The sequence below is a fragment of the Tetrao urogallus genome (genome assembly GCF_951394365.1).
Source record: "Tetrao urogallus genome assembly, chromosome: 12".
Taxonomy (NCBI): domain Eukaryota; kingdom Metazoa; phylum Chordata; class Aves; order Galliformes; family Phasianidae; genus Tetrao; species Tetrao urogallus.
The window spans coordinates 18,682,948-18,703,290 of record NC_136825.1 but is presented as its reverse complement, the minus strand read 5'-3'; the positions used below and the strand labels follow the sequence as shown (position 1 = coordinate 18,703,290).

Genomic DNA, 20,343 nt, shown 5'->3' with positions numbered 1-20,343 from the left:
CGTGTTCCTGGGCATGGCTGTGTTTTCCTGAGCAGTTGTGATCACCCTGCAGGACACAAAGCCTGACTGCGGTGACACAGCAGCATGACACTCATGTGACGGCTGGAGAGCATCACCTGAGGCTATTCCAGCACTGCTCCCCCAGGAGGTGCTTGGGGCACGGCTGGGGCTGCATCCAAGCATCCCACACAAGCAGCCTTGGCACACGGGTCCCAGTTTTGCACTGTGAGTTGGCACCTCATTGGCTTGTCACGTGCGGTGGGGACATGGGACAAGCATCTGCCCAACGGTGGTGCACAGCTGGGTGGTTGGGACGAAGTGCAAACCCGTGGGCTCTGCCTCCTGTGGGCTTTCTGCACATTTCCCACCAGCGCCTGGCTCAGCTGCTGGCACCATTCCCTGCTTGGTCACCCAACCAGCTCCCAACGTGCCCAGACAGATGGGTGGTAAAACACTCCTGGTCCCGCGGTTTAGCTGGATTAGCGTTGCCTCCAATGCAGCAGCAAGGCTCAGCAGCCAAGAGCCGAGCCTGGATAAAACCCCAAAGCACGGCAAGTTCCCAGCATGGCCACTGAGGGCTGCGGCACGGGCACATCCTCAGCCTCATGGCTCACATCTGTCACCCTCAATGAGTGGGCGATGCTGGGTGCTGGTGCCGTGTGTGGTGGTCTCAGGGATGCACATTAGCCGTGCTCCAGGGAATGGGATGTTTGGAGGGGAAAACACCGGGGCCTGCAGCAGCAGTAGGGGCTTTTGGGGATGGGGGCAAAAAGGGGCTGCACGCAGCACATCGTGTGTGGGAGGATGCTCCACGGCTGGCAAAACCTTCTGGCCACGAGGCAGTACCTCCCCGCACGCCGAATTGCTTTCTTTTCACAAAGAAAACAGAACACAGACATCATCCCTTCGGCACCTCCCACCCCGCGTCCCCGCGGCTCTTTCGAGTGGGCGTGCGAAGCTGCCGGCAAAGTTGGCCAAACCGATGGCAGCGCCGCGACTCCCCGCCACCCTCCTCCCTGCTAATTGTGTGCGGAAATTAATCGGAGCGGGAGGGGGGTGTGGAGGGGGGGCACGACGGCGGGGTGCCGGAGGGCTGCGGGCTCCGGCAGGGCCGGTCTGGTCCGTCGGTGCGGCCGCTGGCAGTGAGGGCGGTGGGAACGTGGGGCGGTCATCGGGGGAGGGGGCTGTGCCGGTGTGCCGGGCTCACGTCCTCCTCCAAACGCCCCGCGGTTTTAGCATAGGAGGTTCAGGGCGGGGACGGGACGGCGGTGTGATGAGCTGCCCGTTCTCTGCAAGCACGCCGATGCGTGTATATCTGTGTATCCGTCCATCCGCCCGTCCGTCCCGGGGTGGCGGTGACCCAACGCATCGTCACTCACCGGGACGGGAGCGGTGAATCAGCAGCGCCCGGGGCGGCAGCGGGCAGAGCCGTGCGCAGGCTGCGAGCGGGGGGGGGGGCGGAGGTTTTGCACTCCTCTCTCCCGCCGTGGATAAATAGCGGCGGCTCGGGCAGCGTGAAGCTCCAGCCTCTGCACTGACGTCCCGCAGCCGCGTCATGGACTCCCAGGACTGCCCGTGTGCCACCGGTAAGCCCTGCCGGGGCTGCAGCATCCCTGCGGGGCTGCGGGCTGCTGCTGCAGCGGGGACGCCTGGGGTGGGGGAGCTCGGCCTTTTTTCTCCTTTTATCCTCATTTCCTCTCGCTTTCAGGCGGCACCTGCACGTGCGGAGACAACTGCAAATGTAAAAACTGCAAATGCACATCGTGCAAAAAAGGTAAGGCAGCTCCCATCCCCCTCGGAGATCAGAAACACTCAGTGTTGTTTTTTTTTTTTCCCACTACGCATCTCCACTCACATCACATCAAATCAGGCTCAGGAATCCCTTTCCCAGATATCACTTTGCTCATTCTCTTTTTCTTTCGGTCCTCAGAGGATGGGAGGTTGACTCTGTGATAAGCATAACCCCAAGTCCAGATATGCCCGAGGCTCAGCACTCATTGATGCCATGCAGGGGGGAACCAGCACTGCGATGCTCTTTGCTTGCCCTCTGTCTGCTCCAGACACACAGAGTGGGTGGGAGGGTGCTTGGGGGTCTGCATGGGTGAGGGTGCCTGGGAGAGGTACCCAAGGAGGGAGGAGACATTGCCAAATGAGGCTGGGGATGATGCCCAGCCATCACAGCATCAGTGCGGGGAGGGGGGTGATGGGAACCCAGCATCCCAGAACATTCCCTCACCCCAAAATGTGTCTCTTTTCCCCCCAGGCTGCTGCTCCTGCTGCCCTGCAGGATGTGCCAAGTGTGCGCAGGGCTGTGTCTGCAAAGGGCCCCCCTCTGCCAAGTGCAGCTGCTGCAAGTAGCGCCCCCCCCCCCCCCCGCCATGCCGAGGAAAACTAACCTTATAGTATGTGTTTTTTTATATGTGTGTTCGGATCGTGTCAGTGTTCAGCACATGTAGTGTGCCATGAGCTGCCTGAATAAAGCTGTGTGTATGTAACTGCGCCTCTGCTCCCTGGGGTCGGGGGGCACTGAGCTGGGGGGGCATGGCACAGTGCCTGGAGAACAGCCCGGGCTGGCACCCGTCACAGGCCTGGCTTCCTCTCAGCCTCCCCAGCTCTCTGGGTTTAACACTTTCCCTTCACAAGTTAATTCTCTAGGATTTTTTTTTTCCCCTCTCAATTGATACCCAAGGGCAAATCCCAGGCTCTCTCCTCCACCAGAAATCCTCAGGGCTAATGAGCAGCTCGTTATTATGAGCATTTGTCAACAGCGTGGTAATAATGGCCATGCCCATTTCCAGCGGTAACGTTCGGGCAGCAGGTGGGGCACCAGAGAACCAGTTTGTTTTCCTCCTGGCAGCGGGTGGGACTGGCAGAGCCGCCAGCCCACAGGGGATGGGGTGGCTGCAGTTGCATGGACTGCAATGCTGGTATTGGGGTGCAGTGGTCCAAAGGGATGTGATGCCCACCATCGGCTGCAGTGCCCGTGTCAAGGTGCAAAGACCATGTCGGGGTGCAGGGCCTGTGATGAGATGCAATGCCCTCACCAGTATGCCGTGCCCAGAATGGGGTGTGATGCCTACATTAGGTTGGGAAACCTACAGCGGGGGTCCAATGTCTATAAAGGGATCACAGAATGGCCAGGGTTGGAAGGGACCTCAAGGATGATGAAGCTCCAACCCCCTGCCACATGCAGGACCACCAACCTCCACATTTCATAGCAGCCCAGGCTGCAGGGCCCCATCCAACCTGGCCTTGAACACCTCCACGGATGGACAGCCTGTCCGGGCAGCTGTTCCAGCACCTCACTACTCTCATAGTACAGAACTTCCCCCTGACATCCAACCTAAATCTTCCCTCCCTCAGCTTCAAACCATTTCCCCTTGTCCTGCTGTCATCTCCCCTTTCACAGAGTTGCCTCCCCTCCTGTTTGTAGGCTCCCTTTAGGTACTGAAGGCTGCAATGGGGTCACCCTGCAGCCTTCTTCTCTCCAGGCTGAGTAAGCCCAGCTCCCCCAGCCTGTATTCGTAGGGGAGGTGCTGCAGCCCTCCTGTGATGGGGTGCGATGCCCAGAACGGGATGTGGTGCTCATAATAACCCACGGGACGCCTACGATGCCATACAGTGACTGCAGTGGGATGTGGTGTCCACGATGGGGTGCGACGCCCCCGATGGGCTGTTTTGCTGTAACCGTGCGACTCCCGGCTCTCAGCACGGCCCCACGCCGTGCGCACCGCCCCGCAGCGCTGCCCGGGACGGTGGGCGGGGGGGCAGCAGTGGCGCAACGGCCCCGCCGAGTCACATTGCCGTAGCCGAGCGCAGAGCAGCGGCCGGGAAATTCCCCTCTTCCCCCAGCCCCCCCTCCCCCCCCAATTCGCCCTTTCGGCAGCAAAAGCGGGAGGGGGGAAGCGAGGAGGGCGGGCACGTGGGGCCGTGCTGTATTCCGGCAAAGAGTGGTGTTTGGGATGGGGGGGGAGAAGGAAGGGAGAGCAAAAGCAAAACTCAATCTGTGGGTACGCATGGCCATCCCACAGCTGAACCCCTTGGTTTGGGGGACACCAACAGCCAGGCTGCCCAGGCGGGGGGGGGGGGCGGAGGCACGGCCGTGACCCTGCTGAGCACGGCACGGCGCTGCTCCGCCCCGCTGAGCACGGCACGGCCCGGCCCCAAAGCTCGGCACGGCACGGCGCTCAGCACGGCACGGATCGGCACCGCCCCGCCGTGCGCTGCGCCCAGCACCACCCCGGCACTATAAATACAGGGCGGGCAGCGGAGCTTGGGACTGCTGCGAGCCCATCCGAATTGAGCCCGTCTGAGCCCAGCCGAACCGAACGGAACCGAACCGAGCCATGGACCCTCAGGACTGCACCTGTGCTGCTGGTAAGTGGACGCGACGGGACGCGGTCTGGCTCCTTTCGGCCCGGCTCGTGTCGCTGACGGCTTCTTTCCTGTCCCAGGTGACTCCTGCTCCTGCGCTGGGTCGTGCAAGTGCAAGAACTGCCGCTGCCGGAGCTGCCGTAAGAGTGAGTTGGGGGCTGCGGGGATCCCTGACCCACGGGTGCTTTGGGGGTCCCTGCCCTGTGGTCCTCTGTCCTTCCCCTTTGGGACTCTCATGGAGACCTCCCTCACTCCTCCTTCTCGAGGGAAGCACCCTTCCCTCTGCTCCTGTTGGACCTCCTCCACTTGCTCCTGTAGGAACCCCCATGGACACCCCCTCAGACACCCTCTCACCACCTCTGATGTGCTCCTGTAGAACCCCTTATGAACAGCCCCCCTACCTCCACTTGTTCCTGTAGAACCCCCATGGACACCCCCTCCCTGCCCTCCACTTGCTCCTTTAGGAACCCCAACGAACACCCCCTCCTTGCTCCTGACTTACTCTGTTAGGACCCCCCTATGGACACCCCTGTCCCCGACTTACTCACGTTGGACTCCCTATGGACAGCCCCCCCCCAACTTGCTCCTGTAGGACTCCCTATATCCACCTTCCTGCCCCTGACTTGCTCTGTAGGTCTTCCTATGAACAGCTCCCATTTCCCTTGTCTACTTGCTCCTGCAGGACCCCCCATGCACACATTTCCCCCCCCCACTCCACTCTCCCTGGAGGTGCCTATCCTGTGGCACTCCTCCGTGTACACCATAGAGCCCCCATGATGATTCCTATCTTATCCCTGGGAACTCCGCCTCCCTCCTCCCCTATGAAGAGAGAAGGGGAGAATCTCCAAAACACAGGACCCCCATGGACCCTCTCGACCCCATTGGAACCACAGCTCTGCTCCATGGAGTTTCCCATTCCCACGATGTCCCCTGATCCTTCCCCATATACATATCTCCATTCCCATCCTTCCTACCCCCTAACTCTTGTGTTCTCTCCCCAGGCTGCTGCTCCTGCTGCCCTGCCGGCTGCAACAACTGTGCCAAGGGCTGTGTGTGCAAGGAGCCGGCCAGCAGCAAGTGCAGCTGCTGCCACTGAGCCGCCTACCTTGCCTGTAAATAGACACCATGCTTTGGGGACAGGGTGGGGGTGATGGGGACCACGAGAAAGCTTATTTTTACATGCTTTGTACCGTCCATACCGATGGAGGAAATAAATGAGTTTGGCTGAAGCTGAGCCCTGATGCTGCTTGTGACACCTGTTTGGGTGCTGGGGACTGCACCAAACCCCCTGGGGGCAGTGGTTTGAGGGGACAGAGTGGTGTCACGGGGGGAGTTGGGGCACTCTGGGTGCTGTGTCACAGCCCCTGGTGAGTGGGGGGCTCAGGATGCCACGTTGCGGCAGGTGTGAGCACAGCCTGGCTGGCTCCTGCCCTGGGGGGGGCAGACAAGGTGGGGGTGCTGGAGGTGTGGGAAGGCGCCTGGCTGCTCTTTTCCTTCCGAAAACACCTGCCAAGTGAAAGTTGGCCCTACCTGTGCCGCAGGGCCCCGGCCTGCCCACGCATGTCTGCTGTGCATCCTGCTGCCATCGCACCGTCCCCTGTGGTGGGGATGGCTCAGCCAGTTGTTGGGGTCTGGGAGCCATGTGGGGTGGGTGGCCCTGAGCCCCTGGACCCCTCATTGAGGGGTGCTGGCTATGGACAAGGTGCTGTCCTGCTCAGCACGCATTTGTCTTGTAAATTAATGCCTTGGCTCCTTACCAGCTGTGCCCTGGGCTGAAGCTGAAGCAGTTCCTGGGGTGTGCTTTGGGGGGGTGTGCTTTGGGGGCCGTGCCTCGCTCTGCCTGCATCTGCAAATGGGAAGGGGGGCTGAAGCTGAAAGGGGGAGCGGTCTGGGGTCCCCTCAAGGTCGTTTATAATTGAAGTCCATTTTTGCTTTGTGCGAGCGAAGGTCCTTCACGTCCTAGATGTGGCAGAACGGACACAAGGAGGGGTTGGGGACAAGTGGGCGTGGGGGGCTTCAGGGCAGCAAAGAGCCAAACTCATGGGAGTTTGCACAAGTGTCGCTTCATCCTTTCGTGCTTTTAGTGTTTTCGCGCCCGGAGCGCCGTCGCTGACTCACGACCCCCGCGCCCCTCGGGCCATTTCTCAGTTCGGGAAGCGGCGGGAGACAGCCTCGAACCCGCGGCTCCACAGGCAGAGCTCCCCCACCCCTCCCGTAACGGCGCGCTGTCAGTGTCCGCCTCCTAGCGCCTCAATAAAGTTGTTGTCGCGAGACGTGCTGGAGGGGCGGGAACTAACTCGGCAGTTCAACCAATGGAAGGCATAGTGTCAGTAAGCGCGACGGCTCGACCAATGGGCTGGCGGGGAAGGGTGAGCGCGTGGCCAATGGGGGCGCGCGGCGCGGGCGTGCAGGCGCGGCGGCCGGAGCGGCGGGCAGGTGAGGGGCTGTGGGCGCGGCGGGGGTTGCGCTGCTGGCGGACGGGCGGGCGCTGGCCCTGGCCCGGTTCGGGTCGACCTCGTTCCTCCCATCCTTCTCCCTCCATTCTCCTCCTCCGGTCCTGAGCTCAGGGCTCACTCCCCTGGGCAAGCGCTGAGGCGCGGGGCCTCCTGTGAGGGAAGGGAATGCCCTCAGCGCTGAGGCGAGGTCCGCCCTCGCCCTCGGAGCGCCGGCCGCAGTGCGGGGTTCGGCGGGGGGAGCCGCGCGGGGGGCCGCGGGAGGGCTGGAGGGCTGGAGCCGGTGTGAGGGGCCGTTAGGGTTATACCTGCGTGAGAACCGCCGCTCCTTGAGCCCATCCCCAGTTGTGCGCCGGCAAACCAGAGCGGCTTACAGATAACTCGGTGAATGCGTGTGGTTCGTTCATCTGATTCCTTCTTGTTCCTGTGCCGGTGGGGATAGCAGAGGAGACTCGGAGTGGGAGGAGAGGATCTGGACTGCGCCTAAGGAGCGTGAAGTACCGAGCGAAGTGCTGTATTTAATGCGTCTGTCGCCCCGCTGAGGTGGGTGGGAGTCCGGTAAGGGCTGTGCTTGGGAAAGGCAGGGCGGTGAAATGGCAGATCTGCCGGCCGAGCCCTGTTCTGAGCAGTGGGGATCAGCAGTGTGAGGAGCTTCGAAGTCAGATGGCAGATAAAGGGCAGTGCTGACAGTGGTGTGGTGGCATCTACTGGAAGAAAGCACTTACAGTGTGTGCTGCTCAGTGCCACGTTAAGTAATGAGCAAAGTAAGGAGAGCTCTGGCTCTCGTTCATCCTTTCTCATCCATTCTCATAACTGAAAGTCAGTGCCTTTAAGACCTCAAAAAAAAAAAAAAAATCTGTTTTTATTCAGTGCATACTATAAAAGTTCTAAAAGACCAGCACTTAGTAGCCATGATAAGAGGACTGATCATTTACAAATCTGCCTACAAAGCATACAGGACTGGGAAATTTAAGGATGGCAGCTGAGTGTTAATTGGTGGGTGGTTGAAAAAAACACTGAGTTGAGGAGTTTGTTGCTGTGTGCTCTGTTCAGGACTTTCCTCCATCAGCCCTTTGCTGCAGGGCGTTGTACCAGGTGGAGCATCCCCTCAGGTATCTGTTTTTAATCTGACCCATCCTGATTTCATGTGCTTTTAGTGCAACCAGGACATGGTTTCCGGTTCCCTTTGCTAGGTTTGATTACATGTTGCGTAGCGCAGGGTGATTTGTTGAAAATGTGCAGTTGTTTGGTCTGCAGTTGGTGCTTTCCCCTTATGGAAATGGAAGATGAGGCAGGAAGAGACCTCGGGGGCAGGACCAGGTGACCTGTGTGTGCTCCTGGTGGGGCTCAGTTGTCTGCACCATTCCCTGCACCACATGCTTGGTCTGTTTAAAAAGCTCCAGTGACAGTGCCTGCATCCTTAGAAGGAAGCTTAATGTCAGTGTAATATCACTGTGTGATATCACAGAAGTGGGACTCATTTGTTCAGTATATACATATGTATACATTCGGCCACCTGCTCTTTGCTTTCAGACTTCACTTAATCACTTCCCACGTCTGTAACGTGGGAATTGTGCTGCTGACTTCCTCTCTGAAACGTTCTGATGTCTGCTTGTGCTGACGCTGCAGCAGAGCTGGGTGTTACTGCTGTTGCTCCTGCAGAGTTGGAGGCCTGCAGGGCTGACCTATTGCTGGAGCCTGCTCAGCTCAGCAGGCAGAAGCTGCCACGCTATCAGCAAAGTGCCTGAACTGGGGCAGAAAAGCACGTCCTCACTCTCATCTGAGATCTTGGCTGTGTGCTTTTCTCTCTTCCTTCTGAAGGGAATGGATGCTGACTTGTCACATGGGTTCTCTGGAGCACCCTGAGGGGGGAATGCTGGATTTTTCCTCTTTGTTTTGTCTTGGGAAGGATCTCTTTGCCCCTGGTTGGATTGTACAGGTTTATCAGCTCTTCTGAATGCAGTGGATGAGGCTTTCCTTCCTTCCTGTGATTTTTTTTTTTTTTTTTTTTTTTTTTTTTTTTTTTCTTTTTTTGAAGCACCAGAAAAATCTGAATTTGTAGTCAGTCTTTTTAAAGGAGTTAATTGTGTGGTGCAGAGGCTGTCAGTGTGTGAAGTACAGCAGCCACTTGCTCACACACAGGAGCGTTTTCAGCTTTAAGCCTTTCTGAAGCTCGTAAGGTGAAATGTTCAACGTGCCCCTGTTTGGAGTACGGCAGCAACAGCGTTCTTCATCAGCTAGCATCGCAGGGCTCGGCTCTCTGCCATCAGCCAGCACTTATGGTCAGTCTGAACAGAATTAAAAACCTGTCATCATATTTTCTGATTCCGTTTTGGCTGAAATCCAACCAACCTGCACAGCTTGTAACATCTATATGCGGTTTTAAATGTTGGGAAAACATTAAATGGGGTTTTTATTGGACGCGTGATTGTAGACTAACGCAGCAGCTTCTATTGGTAAGTCATCAAAGTTGTTTTACAGAAGGGCTTTTTCAGCCCTGGCTCCTAGCCCGGGGTCGATCCAGTTTCACAGAAGTTGGTTTAATTTCTGCTGTATTTTCTTTCCCTTAGGTGTCAGTTGTTGCATATTCCCCAGCCTGACAGAAAAGCTGCTGTCGCTCTCGTTACTGTGGCAGCAGCTTTCCATCCTGCACAGCGGCATTTGGAGTCACACTGCAGTCTCCCGAATGCAGTAAATTCTGTCAGCATGGAGGCTGAGTGGCTCATGCTGTTACCTGGTCTAAATATTTGAAGTCTGTCCTTTGGAAAAAGCTGCTGTTTGCACTCTAGAGAAATGTTGAGCTGTCGTTCCCAATGCTTGGCTGTAATCACAGGTAGTTGGACTTGCTTCAAAGTAACAAGTTTATTCTATATTTGCTGAATTCAGTCTCTGTTTTCCAGAGTCATTGCACTTGTCCTACCTTGGCAGATTTGTGGAACAGGCTGTATGTGGAATTGACATGGAATCTGTGCTTAACAAGTGCAGTCTGGGGAGCTGTTTGTAGTCCCCTGACTCTGTGCTTTTGCTTTCAGAGCTCTGAGAAGTTAGTGCCTTCTTATACAACTGGCTTTCCATCTTCTTACGGAGACGAGGAAGCAGACCGGATTGAATCGAATCAAGTTGAAGTCTGTGCTGCTCCCGCAGTCGCTGCTTGCTGCGTTCTGATGGTGTGGGAGCTGTTCTGGTCAGCCTCTGACAGTGCAGGCAGCTTCTGCTGGGGCACGCCGAGTTATCGCAAGTAAACACTGGAAACATGCTCTGTGCTGCATTGCAGGGCATGGAACTGCTGCCTTCCACCACGCCCCTCTCTCCTCCCATCTATCTTGGTGGCGTGCTAGTCTGTTCTAACAAACCCAGTCCCTGCTGTCTCTCCTGAATAGTGAGTCAGTGCAGATAGGGTTGCTGCCTCCCCCAGCAGCTCCTGGTTTTCCACAGGTGGATGAGGAATGGTTGTGGAATTCTCTGTGCCTGGATAGAGGCTGTGGGGCTCATCCTCACACCCAGTGATGGCCACGCGCGATGGGCAGGAATCCCTTCCTGTCCCTCATTGTGTGTGTCTGAGTGAATCGACACACAGTGCTTTGAAGTCGCTCCTTGTCCAGGCACAGAACAGTGCTCTTGCCTCTTGAAGTTGTACTTAGGAATGGTGGAATATCAGGAATATAAAATTGTACTGTTAAAATTGCTTTAGTATAGTTCAAAGGAAATGTAAACCCAAGAAATTCTTGAATTGCCGGTGAGTTTTGGTTTGTAAACATGCACTGTTTTCTTCTTGATTCGAGGGCTCACTTGAACCAGTTCCTCTTGATTGTATTTTTAAGTTAAAGAGCCAGAGTTAGAGCTTGGGGCCTAATTAGTCTTGTTTGATCTTTGGCACTCTGAGTTAGGGTAAAAAACATAGAAGTGAGACTGTAGCAGAGATTCCTGCAGCACTGTGCAGCAAGGCTGGCTTTCAGTGGTTGTGTCCCACTCCCTTAGGGGTGCAAGGTGTGGGTTTGGCCACAAATCGTGGATCTGGTGCCTAAAGCTGGGAGTTTGGTTTTCGTGTTTCGATAATACAGATGCCATTGCAACTGCGATCCTGAGCACACGTGTTCTTGTCTGCTCCATGAAAATAACCTGCTCCACTCTGAATGTGGATCTGTGTGGTGCACTGATGATGTCATCTGTTACTGCCCTTGCCTTTAGCTTTATTGTTTCTCTGTCTGTTCTCTGTCTTGGTATGTGCAGGCAGCTCTCACAAGCACCGCTAAACCTGTTTCTGCATGCTTTGAGGGAAGACGCATCTTATGCATTGCAACTGTGTGTACATTTCTTCTGAGTTTTGTTGAGGATTAATGATGTGGTTTAACATGTTCTAGTAGACGGCTTGTGGCTGTCTCTGTACATATCTGTGCTTGCCTTTTGCTGTTTATTTAGCATCATGGTTATGTGACATATATTTTCTGCTACTATGCATGTGTGCCTGTGCATGTGTATCCCCATGTGCGTGCATGTATACATGCAGATCCACAAATCTCCATTTATTTTATATATATATATAAGTACACACATGTATTTATAAAACAGATGTATGTGCAGATGCTTTATAGCTGAATTATACCAAATCTTTCACATGGGTTTCTCCACTTCCTGTTCTTCCCTTTTGAGCTGTCACACAGTACCTGCATTGCCTTTCTGACAGACCATGGATCTGCATTCGGGACGTCGTCCTGCTTGGCAAAGCGCTCTGAGAGCACTTAGAAGTATTTGCTTGATGTTTAGGTGGTGTCTCTGCCTGTCCTCCCAAAGGGTGCTTAGGAATGGTGGAATATCAGGAATACAAAATTATACTGTTAAAATGCTTTGGTATAGTTGACAGTGCTTGGGGAGGAAGGATGGAACAGAGTTCTATTCTAGAAGAGCAGCTCTTGCTGGTCTCTCTGAGTGCCTGTAGGTGTAGAAGCTGTTTATAGCTGAAGAGTTTTCTCAAATGTTCTCTTTTTCTCTGAAGGCTTCTGAGCATCTTGGATAAAGACTGCAGCAGAAATGGACACGGAAGGCTTTGGAGAGCTGCTCCAGCAGGCAGAACAGCTTGCGGCTGAGACTGAGGGCATCTCTGAGCTCCCTCATATGGAACGCAACCTGCAGGAGATCCAGCAGGCTGGGGAGCGCCTGCGTTCCCGCACCCTGACCCGCACCTCCCAGGAGACTGCAGATGTGAAGGCGTAAGTGCTGAGCAGTGGAGGTGGAATGCAGAGGGCACAGACTGTTTGCAGGTTTGGTTTCTAACGTATGGGGAGCCTTGCCAGGAGGATGCACCCAGGAGAAACAGAATTACTGCAAAGCTGTTTTCTTGCCTACTCCTTCTTGCTTACAAAAGGAAAAAAAAAAAAAAAAAGTAACAGAGGGTTTAATCTGAGAAGCTACCATTCCAGGTACTAAAGCCAAAAAGCGCAGTACTTTGTTCTGGCTGCTGCTGGAGACAATTAGCAACATGCTGTACAATTTTTCTATCAGGAAGGATTTGGCAGATGTGCAGTACTGCAGTGGAACAGCAGAAAGTGTTTGATGGAGCTGAGGTGGTTAGATACATACATGTAGCTGTTCAGGGTTTGGTTTTGTGCATCTTTCATAATAACTGGAAACACTGCACGTGACTAGCTGCTGATATAACCATCACCAGCATGCTGGGGTTAGAGTTCTTAGCAGTAGCCCTGTCTGTTCTGTGCTGCTCTCATAGCTGTACGATTTCTTCCTTACAGGTCTGTTCTTCTTGGGTCCAGAGGGCTTGATATATCTCATATCTCTCAGCGGTTAGAGAGTCTAAGTGCAGCCACTACATTTGAGCCTCTTGAACCTGTGAAGGACACTGACATCCAGGTAGGTGTGATTCTGACGTGGAAATCACGCTCCCCTTGTAACTACTATCCCTGTGCTGCGATTCAAAGCTCTTCTGAAGCTCCTGTGGAAGTAGTTTTGCTCTGAGGATATTGTGGAAATAGTCTTGCACTTGTGGCCTTTGCAGAGCTGTCTTTGTTGGCTCTGCCAGCAAAAATTGCAGAGGGACACCTCTCATAATTTTGAGGCCTCTTAAAATATCTGATCGGAAGAACAAATGTAGAACCACTTGGGAATTTCAAGGTGTTGGAGGTAGTTAATGTGCTGCAGTGGCAATGCTCAGTCATGGCTTAAAGCACCTGGTGGGAAGGCAGGACCAACCCAGGGGAGTTCTGGTGCGAGCAGTGCACCTGAGTGACTGGAAGGGGTAGAGCAGGGATCCACCTCTTCCCAGCCCTCATTTTAGGGTTGGCAGTGGAGGGAAGGCATCTCTTTGCCGGAGATCCCTGCCTGTCTGAGGCCTTTTTATGGTGAGCAGCTCTTTTCCTTCATTTCTGCATCCATGGCTGCTGCACGTTCTCTTTTGCTGTAGCCAAAGACTTTGCCACCATGCTACTATTCCAGTACTTTCCATCCCATTATAGCATTACATATGCAAAGGAGGTGAGTATGGCTTTTTCTTTTGCTGCATCTCAGACAACCTTGTCCAGATGGTAGACTGACTTTGTCACGTTTCCTACTCTTTACCTGTGTTAATCTATGGGAAAGTTTACAAGATTCTCTCGTGAACATCTCCAGGTGTCTTAAGAATTGTGACCCATCTATTTTGCTTTATGGTACTGGTCTGACCTTGTAGAATGTTTGTGCACTGTTGTGTGTTTTTTGTTGTTTTTTTTTTTTTTTTAATGAAGAAGAATTCTGCAATATTCATTACTCACTTAAGAGCTAGTTACAGAATTGACATCGGGGGTTGTTTCCAAAATAAACAGTAGTCTGAATTATTGGTTAACCATTTGAAAACTTATGTTATCGCTCCTTGCTGATAGATGGCAGACGTAGGAACGTCAAAAGAGTTGTAAGCTTTTATTTTTCACAGAAGAAATATGCCCTTAAATGTCCTCTCTTCAGAAGAGAATTCTCTATGAGGAAGGGAGGTGAAGAGATATTGTGTTGTCTATGTATCATCTCAGTGTTTGGTGCTGTTTTATTTTGTGTGGACAGGCTTTGGTTTCATTCAGATGTTAGGAGCTTTGTGGTCTCCTGCCTTCAGGTGGATTTACTTAATCTCCTGTGCTCCTAGGACCACAGCCTTTACTGTAGTAGTAGTGTGTGCCTTGAGTCCCAAGGAAGGGAGGTGTTCCCTTGCAGTGCTCCTGGGGCTGTCTTTGGTTCTTGTGCAAACGTCTTTACCTCTGTGCTGGGGAAGATCATGGAACAGATCCTCTTGGAACCTATGCTAAGGCACGTGGGAGAGAGGGAGGTGATGCAAGGGAAGGCCCTCTGATATCATTTATTGGGCTTTGGTCTCCCACAACATCCTTCTGTGCAAATTGGAAAGATGTGGATTTGACAGGAGGACTGACTGCTCAATGGATGAGGACGTGGTCGTAAAATCTGGCTGTGAAATTGTACAAAGAGCACTGATCTCTGTGCAGACACTGAGCCAAACGGTGTTGCTCAGGAGTCAGTACTAGGACCAGTTTTCTTTGATATCTTCATCGATTATATCAACAGTGGGGTTGAGCGCACCTGCAGCTAGTGTGTGGATGACACCAAGCTGTGGGATGAGGCTGACGTGCCTGAGGGGTGGGAATGCCATCCAAAGAGACCCAGACAGGCTGAGCAGTGGGCTTAGGAGAATCTCATGAGGTTCAACAGGTGCAAGGTTTGCACCTGGGTCATAGCAACCCTCAAATGCAATACAAGCTGGGGGACAGAAGGATGGAGCACAGCCCCCCTGAAAAGGACCTGGGGGTACTGGTGGGTGGCAGCTGGACATGAGGCAGCAGTGTGCCCTCACACCCACACAGCCAACTGTACCCTGGGCTGCATCCAAAGCAGTGCAGCCAGCAGGGCAGGGAGGGGATGTGCCCCTCTGCTCTGTGCTGTGAGACCTCGCCTGGAGCACTGCGTCCAGATGGGAGTGCTCAGAACAGAAAGACACGGACCTGTTGGAGAGCATCCAGAGGAGGGCCACAGAAATGACCCGAGGGATGGAGCACCTCCCTACAGGGACAGGCTGAGAGCTGGGGCTGTGCAGCATGCAGAAAGGAAAGGCTGCAGGGAGAGCTGAGAGCAGCCTTCAGCATCTAAAGGGGCTGTAAGAAAGAAGGGGATGACTCTTTAGCGGGCTCTGTTGTGACAGGACAAGGGGAAATGATTCAAACCAAGAGAGGGGAGATGTAGACTTGAGTATAAAGAAACAGGGTTTTTTTAATGTAAGGATTGAGAAGCACTGGCACAGGCTGTCCAGAGAGGTGCTGCTGCCCCATCCCTGCAGACTGGTCATCCAAGGTCAGGCTGTATGGGGCTCTGAGCACTGCTGGAGCTGTGGATGTTCCTGCTCAGTGCAGGGAGTGGGAGCAGGTGGCCTTTAAGGTCCCTTCCAACTCAGACCATTCTGTGACTCTTTAAAATTGGCCCATTTGCATCTTCAGGTGCTAAAATGCCTCTGTTTCTAGCTATTTGTAGCTGGTAACTGTTGAGTCACAGCTTGAGGAAAGGACCGGGTCAGCCCTGGGAGCACAGGTGAAGGCAGTTCAGCTGTGAGACAGGAAGGGATGGAGCCTGGCTGCACCTCTCCTAAACCTCATTTAAGGGCTGGCTGCCACTGGGGAAGCATCTCCTGGGGATCCCACCTTGGTGAAGCTTTGTCCTGCGAACCTGGAATCTTCTGATACAGGTGAGCAATCTTCTTCCACTTCCTTTATGGCACGTTTCTGTTGTGCCAGTCCTCCTGTCACTGCACTTCTGTTGTAATGCATTTCTCACTGTATTGATCTGTCCAACTGCTACACTAGCCATCTTTTACAATCTATCTTTTTGCTACCAAAGTTAAGCACTTTTGTTCAGTGAGACAGTTTGAAAGGGAAACATTTTGAAATACAAATTGAGCACTTTTTTCCCTAGCGTGAATTTAATTGGCTGAACTTTTTTCTGGCTTATTTCTCACTGATTTTTGATTTTCAGCATAGTAGAACTTGATGCAAAGAACGTGTATGTGTGTATGCATATAAATGTAGTGTAGTAAATAAGAAATATCTCACTCATTGTTTTTGTACTTTAAGATGCAGTGCAAATATGCTTTTTATGTAAGCTTGATACAGTGAGTATGGATACATTTCTTAAACAGGATAAGAGAGTTGTTTCAAATTTATCATTAAAGGCAGCGATGAATTGAAAATCAATGCGTTTAGATGGTGAAATCAGCCAGTGAGATTCAGCCTTTCCTTTAGGAAAACAGCTAAAAAGTACAAATGAAAAGCAGGATTAAAGTCGATAACTTACATCAGATTTCACTGTTTGCTGCTTTGGGTCACGATTAATGCCAGCGATTTGATCAGTAATCACTTCAGTTTAAATCTAACTTCTCATGTCTGAGGCCTAATGCACGCGTGCTTTGAGTCCTCAAGTTTTTTTGCAGACCGTGTGAGGAAAGTACTCCTGCTAAGTTAGCTACAGGTGATGTGCAGAGGGGAGCGTGGCGAGGTGCTCTGCTTCAGGTGACTGGGCTCCCGTAGGGCACGTGAGTGTGAAATGCTTTGCCCTGCTTGTTTTGGCAGTTAGCAACTGCAAGATTTTTTTTTTCTGCAGCTTTGCAGAACATCATCCTTTCCTTTGTCTGGGGATATTTGCAGTCACATCTCAAGCTGTCTGGCTGATATTGACAATGGTTTGTTGTCTGAATTTGGACAAGTCTCTGTGCTTGTCTGGAGGCTCTGGTGCACAGTTCTCGACAGCAGGGTTTGTCCTTCCCAAGTGGTTTTTGGTAACTTCTTGTCAGTTATGTAAGAAGGCCTTTGTGCTGTACATTACCCTGAGTTTTCTTCTATCAGCCAGGTAGATCTTAAAGTTATTTGACGCTTTTGATAAGAACTCAGTACAAAAGCTTCCTATGTTACTTTCTCTTATGGTTGTATTGGGATAGGTTATCATTCTCCCTAGCTAATTGCTTTCCTCAGGCTTCTCCAGATTCACTGTGTTTATCTGGGGTCAGATACAGCTGTCTCTTTATGCTGTGTAGAACTTTTTTTCCATAGCTTGTTCCAATTATTTCCTGGAGAGCAGCGTGCAGGTGATACAAGGAATGGATCTTCTCCAGGACTGGACTGTTCCTCTGCTGATACTCAGTATTCACACAGGCATACTCTCAGGTTTTAGTTCTGGGGGTTGAGAGGAGCAGTTCTGCCCTGCATCAACACTGCAGCCAGCACTAACTCTACCACTCCTATTTTTTTAATCAGCAAAAATAAGCTTTGCTCACAGCTTACCTGCATCATAGATTGAGCTGCTCTTTCTTTGTTGCATTTTATGTTTTCTCGATGCTCAGTGATACTCTCAGGCTGGTGTGGTTTGCAGCAAGTTTGTCCAGCTTTAAATCCTGTCTGAAACTTATTTATATCATCTCTAGACCCGTCAGCACTTACACTGCTGTTAGATGTGTAGCGTCCCTCAAGCTGAAATTTGTGCAGTTAGTGCTATCCCTTCATAAATACTTCACAGCATTGGTTCGTTCTGAGGCTGAAACTTCTTCTTTTTCTTTTTTTTCAGGTAAAACCTGAAGCTGCAAGTGCACTTTTCTTTCCTGTAAAGCTGCAGTGCTGTGCTGATACAGCCTACCAGCGCCACGCTGCAGGGGCAGCTGATGTCCCTGGAGGTGGACGTGGCACTGGTGCCAGAGGCACAGCTCTGGTCTGTAGGCTTTGCTGATAACTGCACTTGAGCAAGGGTTACCAATTTTAAATGGTTATTGTATGAATGTTACGTTGTTACTGACTGAAGTTCCATTGAAGCTCTTAGAGCATGATAATGCTCTTTGGACTTCCTGCCATGCTCTCCCACTTCATGGTAATTGCATCTGTGCTAACAGCAGCGAAAGAACTTGCTGGTTTCCCTGACAGTCTGCTTGAGCTTCTCCATCATTCTTGCTGAAAGTATTTACTTACTGACTGTTCCTTCTCATATTGCCATCTATTCTAGCAGACTGTATGTGGGCAGCATAGAGAGATTTGCTGGAATATCAGCACTGCAGAGGGAGAATTCCAGGAAATACCTTGCTGCTTCTCGAGAGAGTCAGATACAGCATAAACATCAGGGAGGAGTGTACTGGGGCATGATGTTGTGAGGCATCCAGAAGGCATTAAGAGAATCTAGGAATTCACCTTAATAGATGCCTCAGGTTGGATTAATAGAAAAGAGACTTTCTGTACAGAGCCTCTTTTAAACCTGTACTCCATAGTGCTGACTAAAAAGAGATGCACCAAATTGCAGCTCAATTAATTATCTGAATTATTTATCAGTTGTAAAATGTAAATTGCTTGTACATAAAGGGGTTGTGAGTCCAGGAAATGTCTCCCACTAGAGCAGTAGGCCAGGAAGATTATGGACGAGATTCTATGTGTGCCACTGAATTAGAGGGATTTGTATTTTTCCTTTCTCCTTTCAAAGACTGTTTTTTAAACCATATGCAAAACAGCAGACGTTTCTCATAGCAAATCCATTTCATTGCCTCAAGTTTATTAAGACCCAGATTTTTGAAATTCTAATTGTTGGTAAGCCCTCGTTTGACAAAATCTCTTCTTAGTTGAAAATGCCAGTTAAGTGATTCTTGGTGGTCCTTAACAGAGCACAGGTAGATGCACATCTCTCCTTTTTTTTTGTTTCTGTTCATGTAAGTGTGGCTGATGCGAGCTGATCTCTGTGAAGATGAGGTGTGTGTGCATCAATGTGATGCTGATGTTCTCAGTTCTGTAGAGGTGAACTGTGATGTCCTCTTGCAGTGAGAGCTGTTGTAGCAGACCTCTGGCCTTGGGAATGGCAGCAAGAGGAGGAATCATTACAAGTGCATGGAAAGGCTGCACAGTTGCAATGCATACGAAATGGCTTGTGCATTTATTTCATCTATGGATGTCAGAGTTTGAGTGCTGCTCTCGTAAACGTGCTGAGGGTATGTGATGGGGTTAGCTGCAGCATCAGGACCTGATACATATCTACTAAGGCTTTTTGGCAGATTCCAGTCTGTGTGCTCTGTATGTAGCGGTGGTTTGGTGGTAGATTGGTCTTCTCGTATGTGTTTTAAAGCCTCATAAGCCCAAAGTCAATTTTAAGAAATGATATTGCCCTATTAAGGCTTGGTCAAGCTCTCTGCATCTCCTTGAAATGGATCCCAGAAACAGACGCAGCTCCCCTCGCTTGTGCTGTTTTACCTGCTTAGGAAGCTCAAGGGAAATGTTGGCCTTCAGTGAGGCTGTTCCCCTCTGTACAGCAGCTTCACCTGGAGCTTCTGAGCTAGGCACAACTGAAATTAACGATTGCATACCAGGGTTTCTTTCTGTTTTCTGGGCATGGGTGTTTATTGTCTGAATAGCTCTTTAGAGCTCCAAGTACAGAAAGAAGAGCTTTTGACTAAATGAAGGCAGGAGGTTAAACTCCAAATCCTTCCAGGCAGCCTCTGAGGCAGACTGAAATTATCTGGGATTTCTTTGCATTTTGCAGTCTGCTGTAATCAGGTTTTGTACCAGGAGCAGCTGTGACTCCTTGTTCTGATGTTGTTCCTGAAGTAGGCTGTGGTCCTGAGATGCCCACCTCAGCTCTGCGTGTTCTGGCTGTGTGTGCATGCTGTGTGTGCCTTTGGAAAGTCCTGAGCTCTGACATCAGGTGCTGAAAGGCTGTGTTATCCAACCTCCCAGCCTGGGCTGCTATATTTTATATTGTCATTTGTGATACGTTCTATGGTATCCACTAGAATCATACCAAAGCCTGTGGTAATCTACCAGAGTGTAACTAAAATTGGAGATTAGAAATGGAAATGCTGACACAACCTTAAAGGGGCAGCCTCAAGTGCTGTTCACCCTCCGTTATTTGCATTAGCTTAGCCTGAAAATGCATTTTTCCTTTTACAGATTTTTGTCCTTTCTAATTTGCCAAACATTGATTTCTGCCCCCCAAGTCCTTCAGTTCTAATGGAGCTTGAAATTAAGGTGGCTTTATTTTTCTGTTGCTTCCTTGTTCATGCTAATCAATGATGCCAGCACAGCTGTGGGGGCCTTTTAACCATTGTAGAGCCAGGACACTGAGCACGAGTGGACAATCTTCTACCTTGTTTGTCTTAGGGTCAGTTGTTAGCTGCTGTTTTTTTTTGTGTGCATTGTTGTAGCTCTAATGAAGAGTTTATCTGTGGTCATAGTTGTGGATTCTCAGAAGCTTTAGAAATCTTATGCTCCCAAAGCAGTTCTCCATGCAGATTCTTGGAAGTCACTTTTTTTTTTGCTTCCCACTAGAAGTGCATGCTGGGATCAAGGCCTTTGGGTATTTCTTGTTGGTCTCATCCAGAATTGGACCCTAATGTTTGCATTTAGGCATGTAAATCATGAATATAAATATCCTGGTAATTAAATGTGTCCAGAGACAGTTTAAACGCAACTGAAGAAAGCAGTGGTGTGGAATGAATGAGTGTTTTGACGTGCAGCAAATGGAG

At 51.3% G+C, this 20,343-nt stretch overlaps 3 protein-coding genes across 3 annotated transcripts in view; all 3 read left to right on the top strand.

Moving 5' to 3' along the window:
- Window positions 1–1,555: 1,555 nt before the first annotated feature.
- On the top strand, window positions 1,556–2,358 carry LOC306951035 (metallothionein-1; the record flags this gene model as incomplete). Its single annotated transcript, XM_079541437.1, has 3 exons — window positions 1,556–1,586; window positions 1,709–1,774; window positions 2,264–2,358. The coding sequence occupies 3 exons, from the start codon at window positions 1,556–1,558 to the stop codon at window positions 2,356–2,358; spliced, it is 192 nt and encodes a 63-aa protein (XP_079397563.1).
- A 1,934-nt stretch (window positions 2,359–4,292) lies between these two features.
- On the top strand, window positions 4,293–5,499 carry LOC306951065 (metallothionein). Its single transcript, XM_079541470.1, has 3 exons — window positions 4,293–4,377; window positions 4,455–4,520; window positions 5,376–5,499. The coding sequence occupies exons 1-3, from the start codon at window positions 4,347–4,349 to the stop codon at window positions 5,468–5,470; spliced, it is 192 nt and encodes a 63-aa protein (XP_079397596.1). The 5' UTR covers window positions 4,293–4,346; the 3' UTR covers window positions 5,471–5,499.
- A 6,356-nt stretch (window positions 5,500–11,855) lies between these two features.
- NUP93 (nucleoporin 93) overlaps window positions 11,856–20,343 on the top strand; it is a gene marked incomplete at both ends in the record, with an annotated part of 64,044 nt that continues 55,556 nt past the window's right edge. Inside the window, 2 exons of the mRNA XM_079541224.1 lie at window positions 11,856–12,034; window positions 12,572–12,689. Coding sequence (XP_079397350.1) covers window positions 11,856–12,034; window positions 12,572–12,689 — 297 coding nt within the window. The remainder of the gene's footprint in view (window positions 12,035–12,571; window positions 12,690–20,343) is intronic.